This window comes from Mastacembelus armatus, chromosome 2 (assembly GCF_900324485.2).
Source record: "Mastacembelus armatus chromosome 2, fMasArm1.2, whole genome shotgun sequence".
Lineage (NCBI taxonomy): Eukaryota > Metazoa > Chordata > Actinopteri > Synbranchiformes > Mastacembelidae > Mastacembelus > Mastacembelus armatus.
Window position 1 is genome coordinate 4,217,890 of NC_046634.1, and position 12,023 is coordinate 4,229,912.

At 39.8% G+C, this 12,023-nt stretch overlaps 2 protein-coding genes across 2 annotated transcripts; both read left to right on the plus strand.

Annotated features, from left to right (window-relative positions):
• The first annotated feature begins 1,994 nt into the window (after positions 1–1,994).
• Positions 1,995–7,733, plus strand: LOC113127506 (kelch-like protein 41b). Its single transcript, XM_026302181.1, has 6 exons — positions 1,995–3,231; positions 3,954–4,111; positions 4,301–4,408; positions 5,458–5,643; positions 6,007–6,153; positions 6,250–7,733. The coding sequence occupies exons 1-6, from the start codon at positions 2,119–2,121 to the stop codon at positions 6,359–6,361; spliced, it is 1,824 nt and encodes a 607-aa protein (XP_026157966.1). The 5' UTR covers positions 1,995–2,118; the 3' UTR covers positions 6,362–7,733.
• A 919-nt stretch (positions 7,734–8,652) lies between these two features.
• LOC113127513 (2-oxoglutarate receptor 1-like) lies at positions 8,653–10,843 on the plus strand. Its single transcript, XM_026302190.1, has one exon. The coding sequence runs from the start codon at positions 8,909–8,911 to the stop codon at positions 9,998–10,000; it is 1,092 nt and encodes a 363-aa protein (XP_026157975.1). The 5' UTR covers positions 8,653–8,908; the 3' UTR covers positions 10,001–10,843.
• Positions 10,844–12,023: the final 1,180 nt, after the last annotated feature.

A 12,023-nucleotide genomic window follows, 5' to 3' on the forward strand; every position in this document is an offset into this window, starting at 1 on the left:
AAAGGCATCACATTCATGGTAAGCAAGCAGGTGAGTAGGGAACGAGAGGAAAGGAAAGTAGTCTGACTTCTTTTTGGAGTACAGGTAGTGGATTTGATTATTTTTTCACCATATTTATTTTTGTATAATGGCTTTAATTTTCCATAATAATCTATCTGTCATCATTTTCAATTGATTCCCTGCAGGTCCGCGCTGATTCTGCATCATAAAAGTCATATAAAAAGATTTACAGTATTACGTGTTTGATTGGTGCTGGTCTGACAACATATGCAAACAATGCCAATGCTGCCATCATATTTTATTGCTGCCCAATTTGTGACTGAATACTGATTGGTGTGCTACAGTACATGACATCACCAACTGAGACTGACTGACTGCAAACCAGTAAGAATACCCCTGTTTTAAGTATAATATAGTCAGTCCAAGTGCAGTGTTTAGTGCCACTGCAGGGAAATAAGTCGTATTCACATGCAATATCATTTTCACCATTCTCCAAACTTTCAAACCCAAACAGATAAATATAGGTTTGTTTTAAAAACTGAAACATATGTTTTATCCCCCCTCCTCATTCCAATAATTCTCATACAGTCCCTAAATACACCACAAAACCAACTGCACGCTTGAGAACTTAATCTGCTCTGGCATTAGGGAAGTGGCACCACTTTCTTAAGCAGAAACTCCTCTTCCCTTCTGCTTAAGTTACACTTTAGACACTCCTTAACAAGTGGTGTATTCTGATCTATCTTTAGTGCTGCCCATGAGAGAAACATTACCTAACTCTACACACCCCTCACATTTCAGGCCACAGAAAAAAAGATGCAACAATATGAGATCCAGACAGGAAAAGATGAGCAAATATTTTCTGTCCTGAAATGATCTGAGCGACTGAAGTGTGTTTTAAGTGTGGTGCAACACAAATAAACAAACAGATGGACAATAATGCACCAGATCAGATAAGAAAGCAGAACCATTCTGATTGGTTTGCAGAACTGGTGGTATGTGTGGCTGTCACCTGTTACTCCACACAGCTGCAATACCCAAACTTTTCTGGTCCATTTTTAGCACAATGTGTCTTTGTGCTCTTCAGTCTCAAATAATGTAATACTGTGATAAGATAAATAAGGTGTACAGCTAAAAGTCATTAGAACTAACGGTATATTGGAAAAAGAGTATTACCTCCACTTCGAAAATTCAGTGTTTGTTAGCTTAGTTGAATCTAGAGTCAAAACACAACAAATGGATTGACATTTTATTTAATCATTTAAGTTGTATTTCAAGAAAAATTGCACAATGTTTTCTGGCTCCAGCTTTTTAAATGTGAGTATCTTCTGCTTTTCTCTGTCATGTATGGTATTTTGTTGAATTTTGGGAGATATGAACAATATTGAGTAATTCAAAGGTGGCACCTTGGCCTCTGAGAAATTTTGTTACAGTTTTTTATATTAAGAGAAAATAAACAGCATATTTACATATGAAAAAAAACTACTAGTATCTATAGTGCCTGTACTTGAATTACTTACAGTTACTATAAATACTGCCAAGGTTGCTTATTGAAAACATATAAAACCAACACCTAAAGTGTTTGAATGAGTGTCTGAATCAGTACATTTGAACAAATGAATGGAGGAATGAATGGAAAACTGGTGTAAAATTGTATCTGTCTAAAGCCAGGAGATTGTGCATATTTTTGAATGTGACAGTGGTTCCTCTAAATATCTTCCCAGGCATACTGTCAGCTTGAGGTGAGCTATTTGAGGGATTTGACAGCATTGTCTCTGCTGCTAGCCCTCCACATGAGACTCAGGGAGTTGATTCATGGTGGCATATCCCCATCCTGAACAGCCAGTTGCTTCTTTCACTCTGTGGCAGCAGCTGCTCGAGCCGGAGCCTATGCTGTGCTGTGATTTGGCCCCGTCAGATTCCACTGGAGCTGAAGCAGTCAGGGGGAGCTATATTTAGATCGGGACAGGATTAAATTGCAGGGTCTTCACACCAGGAACCTTTCTCTTTTCTGCCTTTTCCAGCCAGGACCAACTGCCTAAAGGACCTGTGGTCGCTGTCTTCTTCCTCTCTCCACAGACCTCCTTGTTCACCCACTGTTTCCCCTCCTGAAACACAATGGACCCCAACGCCATCAAGGAGGAGCTGCGCCTGTTTCAGAGCACCTTGCTCCAAGACGGTCTGAAGGAGTTGCTGAATGAGAACAAGTTTGTGGATTGCACCCTAAAGGTGGGTGACCGCAGCTTCCCATGCCATCGTCTGATCATGGCTGCTTGTAGCCCTTACTTCAGGGAGATCTTCTTCACAGAGGATGGGAAAGAGGTGGAGAACACCAAAGAGGTGGTCCTGGAGGATGTCAACCCTTCTGTCCTGGACATGATTATCCAGTACCTTTACTCTGCTGAGATCGACCTCACAGATGACAATGTGCAGGATATAATTGCGGTGGCAAACAGATTCCAGATCCCTTCTGTCTTCACAGTGTGCGTCAACTACCTTCAGAAGAAGCTGTCCGTGGGCAACTGTATGGCTATTTTCAGGATGGGCCTGGTGCTCAGCTGTCCCAGGCTTGCTGTAGCTGCACGCAACTATATTGCTGACCGCTTTGAGCTTCTTTATAAAGACGATGAGTTCCTTAAGCTTGCAGCCCACGAACTGTTCGCAATTATTGGTGGAGACTCCCTGAATGTGGAAAAGGAGGAGCTGGTGTTTGAAGCTGTCATGGCCTGGGTCCGCTATGACAGAGAGAAGCGCACCAAGGTCCTGAAAGATGCTTTCAATTGCATCCGCTTCCGCTTGCTACCTGAGAAGTACTTTAAAGAGAAAGTGGAAACCGATGAGATTGTCAAGGCCGACCCAGAGCTTCAGAAGAAAATCCAGATCATCAGGGATGCCTACAAGGGCAAACTTCCGGACTTACCCAAGAAAAAGGAGGGTGAAGAGGGAGCTGGCAATGAAGGAGGTGAGGAGGAAGACAGCCCCTTCCCTGGTTTCCTGAATGACAGTCGCAGACACGGCATGTACGCACGTGACTTCATCCTAATGATCAATGACACGGCGGCAGTGGCATATGATGTCAATGAGAACGAGTGCTTCCTGGCAGCCATGTCAGAGCAGGTGCCACGTAACCATGTCAGCCTGGCGTCACAGAGGAACCAGCTCTTCCTCATCGGTGGATTATTTGTTGATGAGGAAAATAAGGATGTGCCTCTACAATGTTATGTCTATTTGGTATGCAGGTTTTTTATTATTGCTTCAATCACACAAAGTGCTGTATAAAAATGAATTGCTTACATTTTTGACATTTTAGGAATTATTGACACTGGTGTCTAATGACCACTGTCACATCTTAATGTTAAATGTAAAACTTTGCTACTGTTGCTTTCACGCCTGAAATATGCCTTATTCCAACCTTAGCGTTCATGCGTAATTGTAAGGTGGTTAGCATCACTACCAACCTTGTAGTCATACAAAATAAAAAATACCCTAAATTAGCCAATTTATTTACCAAGTGGTGCTTACTTGAACTATTTTTTCAAAGGCAAAGTTTTGTTTTGCATAGACTAAACAGAGGCCTTTAATGAAGTTAAACATGGTGTAACATATTGTGTGTAACCCAGATTTTATGCTGAGACTATCAATACTCGTATCTAACGAAAAGCAAATGTGGAATTGAAAAAGGCCTGAAGTTGAACTTTGTTCTATGTAAATATGAGAATGACGGATAAAGTTTTCTTCTACCAGCAATTAATGGATTATGTTTCCCATGTTGTCCATCAGCTCTAAGTGATACAAACACTGGAGGATGTGATAGAGGCCTTGAATACCTACGTTTTACAGCATAATCAATATGTGGAGCTGTGATTCATTTATGAGGAAATGCAGATAAATGGGTGCTAAGTGGCTGCTTTCTCCAGTATGTTTCTTAATGTGTTGTATTATTGTTTCCACAGTTAGATCCACTCACTTCTGACTGGGTCGCCCTGCCACCCATGCCTTCTCCAAGATGCCTCTTCAACATCGGAGAGAGCGGAAACCTGTTGTTTGCTGTGGCTGGAAAAGACCTCCAGACCAACGAGTCTCTAGACACTGTGATGTGCTACGATGTTGAGTTAGTGGTATTACTTACTTCTTTGCTTCCCCCCTCCTTTGTTTTCATTCTTTCTTTCAATTTTTGTAAAGTTTTCTGGTGATAATTGCTTCCTTTAAAATATATAAACACAGAACAGGGGAAATCACACGTAAGTTTAGGACAGCACTGAACTTGCTTGGAAGGATCATTTTCATGTGTTTTCTTTAGGAAGATGAAGTGGAGCGAAACCAAAAAGCTTCCTCTGAAGATCCACGGCCATGCTGTTATCTCCCACAAAGGACTTGTCTACTGTATTGGAGGAAAGACCGATGACAAGTGAGTAAATGATGACTCTGTGTGTGTGTGTGTGTGTGAGACCTTATGCTGTGGGCTGCAGCTGTTTGTGGTCTATCATCCTGCCAGTCTGCAGGGCAGCACGGCACGTCATTGACAATAACACTGCTGCAATCCACGTCTGCTTTGATAAAGGAGAGTACTGATCCTGGCAGACCCTTGTTGCATTTTACAGTGGGAATCTAGGGGCTGCTTATTTTCTGTCTGAGAGCATAGGTTTGAACATATCATGATGTGATGTTAAATGTATCTGCAGTCCCTGCAGCAGTGATTCACTATGTTGTACAAAAAAATTAATAAAATATAAAGGTCAACAGACCTTAGGATTTAATGCCACAGTATAATTTATAATAATTTATAATTTATAGACTTATTATATATATACATATATAGATATATATCTATATATGTATATATAGATATATATTTAGTGTTGTCAGTATTGTCCCATTTAATGTCAAAAACATGTACACAATTTTTGTTTAACTTTTTTTGTGCTATTTTATCATTATTGCAGTTTTTTCTTTACTTTCAACTGCTTCTTGTTTTATTTACTGATTCAATCTTATGTTTTTTTTTCATGGATTTATATTCAGTAGCTGTGTTTTCCTGGTGATTGTCCTTCACGATGAAGCTCTAACGAAGGGTTCGTGCTGAAACACACTGTTGTTCCATTAGATGTAAATAAAATTAGCAACAGCAATTAAGACAGGGAACATTTTCAGCATTGCTTAGTGGAAATGTCGCCTTTTTGCTTAAATGTCTTTTGGGATGAAGAACATGTCCTCGGGGATATATGAAAAACAGTTTGTTAATATTTATCTGCAAATAAATGTTTATGCCCAATCATGTATCATGTATTATGTATCATGTAAGGTGCTTTTTGCAACAAAAACTCTACCATCCATTCATTAATATGGACACTTTACACAGAATTACTGTACATCTACCAAAAAACATCATCAGGCCATTTTGGAACAGCTTTTGATGAGAATAAAAGGCTCATAGTTGTGCTATTCTGTTCTCCACAGCAAAGCCCTCAACAAGATGTTCGTGTACAACCACAAGCAGTCGGAGTGGAGGGAGCTGCCAGCCATGAAAACCCACAGAGCAATGTTTGGATCTGTTGTCCACAACGGCAAGATTGTAGTGGCTGGTGGAATCAACGAGGAAGGTCTCACTGCCACATGTGAAGCCTACGACTTTGCAACGAACAAGTATGTTTCTTTTTGAATTTGATCTTTTAGTTGAGGGCTCAGAAATCTTAAACACTTTTAAACATTTTTTGACATTTAGACTACTACACACCATGGATCCCCAGATGGTTAGAGTTAGACTTAAATAACACATTTTGAAAAACGCATATGGTTAAATTGTTTAAAATATATAACCAAACCAATACATTATAGGAAAATGTGGGCTTGTTGACATGTTCCCAACTCTTTGGGTGTCTATGTAACACAACTTGCCCCACAGCATTAAAAACACTGAAATAGAACAAATGTGCTAAGGTACAAAATACATCTACAACGAGAGCTCCATCTTACACTTCACCTTCTGGTAATGTTGAATCTCTTCAGGTGGGAGCCCTTCACAGAGTTTCCCCAAGAGAGGAGCTCTGTCAACCTGGTGAGCAACAGTGGCTCCCTGTATGCCGTGGGCGGCTTCGCTATGATTGAGATGGAGAACAAGGAGGTGGCTCCCACAGAGGTCACTGATGTCTGGCAGTAAGTCTTCTCAAGCTATGGGACCAATATTTACGTGTGTTCTTTGATTCCCATTATCATTGTTCCGAGCTCTGACTCACCACATTCTGTTGTTAGGTATGAGGATGATAAGAAGCAGTGGAGCGGCTTGCTGAGGGAGATGCGTTACGCTTCCGGCTCCTCTTGTGTGTCCATGCGCCTCAACGCAGCCAGGATGCCAAAACTGTAGACAGAGCCACTTTCTTTTTTTTTTCTTCCTTTCTTAACCACCTCCCATCAACACCTCATCCTCTGTTGATTTTTGACATGAATTTTCCTCTGATGACTTTAATCTGTACTATAAACACTTCTGCTGCTGCTTCAAAGACTGCACCATGCCCACAGCATTTTAAAAAAGAAGCCACAGTTTAGATTCATCTATAATGCTCTGTTTACATCATTTCTAGCTCTTCTTTTTTAAAATAAACATTTAATTTCTTTTACTGTTGAGTGATCTACAGAAAAGTGATATTACAGAGACTGTACAAACAGGGATGTGTTTCTGCAGCTTCTTTGTTCACTTTCAGGAACCAGAACTCAGGTATGCCACTGGTACTGAGATATATTAGTTTAATCATGTTTTTACACTTACATTAACAGGATAATGGCACAGGCAACAAAGGAAATGACACCACAGAAATATAATTTTTTTTTCACATTTCCAGTTTGCACATATGCACTAGCTGCAGCTGAAAATGAAACAGGAAGACGTGCAAAGGACAGCAGTAACAGTAACATCCAAAATGATTAATTAGGCTTAAGAAAGAGCATAAACTACAGATAGAATTTTTGCTGCCTTGTGTGATTATGAAACAATGTTGGTTTGATCCAATATGATCTGTAAAAAATAAGCAGCAGATATTCCAGAACTGTAAGAAAATGAAATGGCAGTTAGAAAGGAAAGAAACATAGGTCAAATACAAAATATGGATCAAATGAGTGTGTGTGATGTGGAAGATGTCAATCGTAAGAATAAACCGGTGGAGAATTACCACCAACTTGAATGACACACACTTTCACAGTGTAAAATGACACCACAATTATTTGGCCTTCCCAGATTCTCTTTAACTTCCTTATTACTTTTATCGGAAACCATGATTTGTACCTGTGCTAAATTTAAGTCTACAGTGCCCTACTGACACATGCCTGTTTGAAAAAAACAACGAAGACCTCAACAAAAATCTCCAGAGTTCATTTTTCTGATCAAATGGTGCACTTAAAGAGTAATCTTGCCCCCCCCTTTTCTGTGCAAATTTACATGAAACTCGTGATGAACTGGCCCTTCAACTTTATAAGCTCAAGCATGCTACCAGGAAGGTAGTGTACAAAAGAGTATAAGAGTATAAGAGTATAAAAGACTGGACGAGAAGTGAGAAAAGAGAATTGACAGAGGAACTGATGTGAAAACAGAGATGAGGCGCTGAAGCCTCCGAATAATAAGGACACAGAAACAAAAAGTGAGTAGAAAAATCTCTTTTTCAAACCTTTGTGTCAGCTTCTTTGTATGAATTTCAACAGAGATGAAATTAGCTTTTGGATAAAGTTTACATTTTTCCACGAAACTAATCTTTTTAATGACTGCATCTTCCTGCCTTATGAAATCTGAGTGTACAGTATATGTGATGCATAAATGACACCTTGTGCCTCTCCTCACATTCATAATGAGAGCAGATTGTACTGACAGCATTACAGGAAGCTGTCATCAAGCCTGAATGCCATAGGCACTATCATATCCCGAGAGACTTTCAAAAACCACGCTTGATGAGGAAAGAAGAAGATTTTGTTTGCTTCTTTCCCACTAAGTTTGCTTGCTTGTTTGTTTTTTATTCCTAGTCTACTCACCTCTGGGTTTCTTTCCCTCCTTACTCCTATCTTCAAGCAGTAATTGCCACTGACAATATGACAGCTGAGGGAAAAGAGAAAGATTTGCTTATATCCTATTTTCTCCCACCCAGCAACATATGTATATGTGTTGAATTGAGTTGGGAATTTGAAAACTTCACATGAACTGATTTATTTGTCCAGCTCGAAAACCACAAATTCAGCATTTGACAACATTACAGCTGCATTACTCATTATTTTTAAATAAGTTTGACTAAATAAGTTGATCAGGAAGGCAAAATCTGTTGTTGGACTGGAACAGGACAGTATGGAGGCTGTGGCAGAGATGAGGATGGTGGGCAAAATAAACTCCATATTGGACAATCCTGCCCACCCACTTCATGAGGAACTGTGGCGAATGGGAAGTTCATTCAGCCACAGACTAATTCCCCCTAAAGCCAAGACTGAAAGATTCAGGAAGTCTTTTGTGTCCACGGCCATAAGACTCTATATTTCCTCAATATAAACAATAACGCACACACACACACACACACACACACATGCGTGTACGCACACACACATACACACACACAAACCCTCCCAAATAGATAGTTAATTACTTTATTAATTACTTTATGAATTACTATTAATCAGTATAATTTAAATAATCTCAAATTTAATAACTGCTGTAACAACTGAATTTCCCCTTGGGGATTAATAAAGTAGTTCTTCTTCTTCTTCTTCTTCTTCTTTTTCACATAGCAATGGATCAAATAACTACATGTAGAGTGAAGGGTGACACCCCTTGTGACTAACTAACTCATCACTGTTAGTTGCAGCTGTTTTGGTTTTAGAACCTTCAGCTTTATACATTCAACAAATATCAGGAACACAGTGTATTGTGTGAATAATTGTTATGCTCACTGTTACACTGTTGCAGGTAGCCACAGCCTTCTCTGGTTTTCAATTTTTAAAATGTGGGTATACTCAACAGGACTCTGCCATGGCCAGCAAAACCATCTACACTGAAGATCAGAACTGCACTGATGTGGACAGACTGATGAAACGCTACTACCTGCCTGTCGCCTATGCCATCATCTTCATCATAGGGCTGGTGGGAAATATAACCTCTATCAGTATTTACCTGACAAAGCTATGGCCTTGGAAGAGCAGCAGCATCATCATGGTCAACCTGGCGCTGACTGACCTGCTCTATGTCCTCAGCCTGCCCTTCCTGGTTTATTATTATAGCAACGAGGACTCATGGACGCTTGGTGATTTCATGTGTCGCTACGTGCGCTTTGGGTTTCATCTTCACCTGTATGGGAGCATCCTGTTCTTAACATGTCTTTCAGTGTTTCGCTATGTGGTGGTAATAAGACCTTTGTGGGCAGCGCAGCTGCAGCAGAAGTTGTGGGGTATTGTTGCGTGCTCGGCTGTCTGGATAATAGCCGCTGCTGAAATCACACCCATGTTGACCTTGTTTTCCTTGGTAGAGCACGACAACAAGACCTACTGCTTGGACTTTGCTAGCATCCGTGTCGATGATGTACGGCGGTATGGCTGGCTGCTCACTGCACTTGGATTTCTACTCCCCCTGTTGGTGGTGTTCATGTGCTACATCGGTATAGTGAAACAGTTAGCAAAAGGGCCGTCCACGACCAGTGCCTGGCGGATGCGTGCACGGCGCATGACAGTGCTAATACTGGTGGTGTTTGTTGTTTGTTACCTGCCGTATCACATCTTGCGTGTGTTGCGAATAGAAACTCAAGTGATGCCAGACACACCATGTATGGTGCACCGTGTTGTTCATGCAGCATATATCATTTCCAGGCCTCTGGCTGGACTCAACACATGTTTTAACCTGGCTCTGTACACTCTTGGTGGGGATAAGTTCAGAAAGGCTTTCCTCAGCACTTTTTGTCATGGTTGTTGGCTGACCAAGGCCAAGTCACAGCACCACCTGGCCATCATCAGCAATGCAAGCAGTGACAAGCCTGATGTATGAGAGGCAATTGTCCAACACCTGACTTTTCTGCTTCTGGTCTCGCTCAGTTGACGCACAATGACTGCCTGGCAGCTGTGATTTCTTCACCATTAACTCCCCAGAGACAATAAACTGCCTCTTTAGTTTTGGTTTGTCTTGGCAGAGAACCCAGACATGACTTGCAAAGTCCAGACATGTCAATAAATAAACTGTTAAAGTTAAAAGTTTACAATTTTCATCCTTGCCCACAACTTTTCTTCCCTTCCTGGATGTCTGATGTTAGTTTTATTTACCCAGGAATACAATGGATTCTTTTGAAACCAGGAAAATAGTTTTAGTCCTAAAACTGGGAAGTGAGTTTGCATTTTTGAGCTGTGAGTTTCTTTGCTAGAGTTCCATTTTTTCCTGTAAGGAATGATTAATGGACACAATCTGGCCTGTGTCTACAGGTTTATACCATACTATCCATTATACCTGTAAATATCTCTACAGTGAATTTGAAGCTGTTCAACTGTTTTTTTCCTTAAAATGAAAACTGCTTTAGTTTTAATAACTAAACTTCAACTAGCCTATTAGAATTTAGGTTAGCAGTAAGGGGGGGTGTAATGCACTTATAAATTGATTAAAAGTAGAAAATATCTGGATGTTTAAAAAAAATCAGATGTAACCAGTAACTTTCTCTGTTGTCACTCATTTGAAATGCCAGTATAGCTGCTTTCACAGCACAGCTGTTGTCATTAACATGTTTGTGTTGTTCATTTTATCAGATACTCTGGTGAAAAAAAGTGTCTGCAACACTGTGGTTATCCTAAACTGAATTCTCCTCTCTCACCTTCACTACTCATTCTGTGTATGTGTGTTTGTCTGAATTTATCCCCATTTTTAAGAAGAAACCCCTTAAGTATGAGTTTAATTGAATACAAAGAAATAAAACATTTTTATTTTAAGTTTTTTTTTTGTCATTGAATAACGGCATTTGTTGGTGATAGCTTTTATAATCCTCAAAAAGCGTTTCTTTTAAGATTGTCCAAAGTGAGTGTCTGTCAGTCCAACAGATTGCGCATGCTCAGAAACACGGTATGAGGAATGATGGGGAAAAAAGTCAAAACAATGGCGCGAATGGCTTGACGGCTGTAACGTTAGATGCGGAAGAACTTCACGAAATTTTCCGCAAACATAATTGTCGAAGTATATTTTTGAAGTTTGTAAAAAAAATGATCATCATATGGATAAAGTGATAATGAAGGTGTTAGTGTACATTAATCACGGAATATGGGAAATGTTAACTTCTGAGGTAATGCTAACTAGCAATATTATTAGCTACAGTGGTTGAGAGTACGAAGTAAGGAGGGAGGGAAGGAGTCGTTTTAATGGAATTTGATGGCGCCGAAAGGACAAGTACGCATGTGCCGTGTGTGTAGGTATTCTGTCGCAAAATGCAGCGAAAACTCACATAACGTTCATATTGCGATTTAGAGGCGAGTTATCCTGTAGTTATGGGGTTAGGGTGTTTTAACGTTTTCAAGTTCAGCTAAAGTCCTAATAAACCTTATTTGATAGTTATTTGTATTTGTCAGTAATGTTACCAAATATTAAATACATTTCTATTATAATAGTGTAAGAATGTATATATTTAAGAAAGTTGTGCACATTTTACTGTATAACTTTACTTTAATGAGACATGGTAAAAGTGTAATACTATATTAAATACAATTATGTATAGGCGCCTACAGGCATCACCATGTTCAGCCAATATGGACGTTCAATGGACAGGCAAACTTGGACAAGGTTTGACTTTTTCTAACATATCTCTGCTCATAAAGAATTGTTTGTCCATTTTATTCAGTGTATTCATGTATTTAATATATTAATATGATTGAAAATCCATGCATTTTCTATACCCGCTTTTTCCTATTTAGGCGCACGAAGATCTGCTGGAGCCTATCCCTGCTCTCTTTAGGTTGGCAGTCCATCTCAGGGCATGACTGAAAATTTGCTCTGGTTTTAAGGATGTCGAACAAAACCAGGACATCATGGAGAAGAC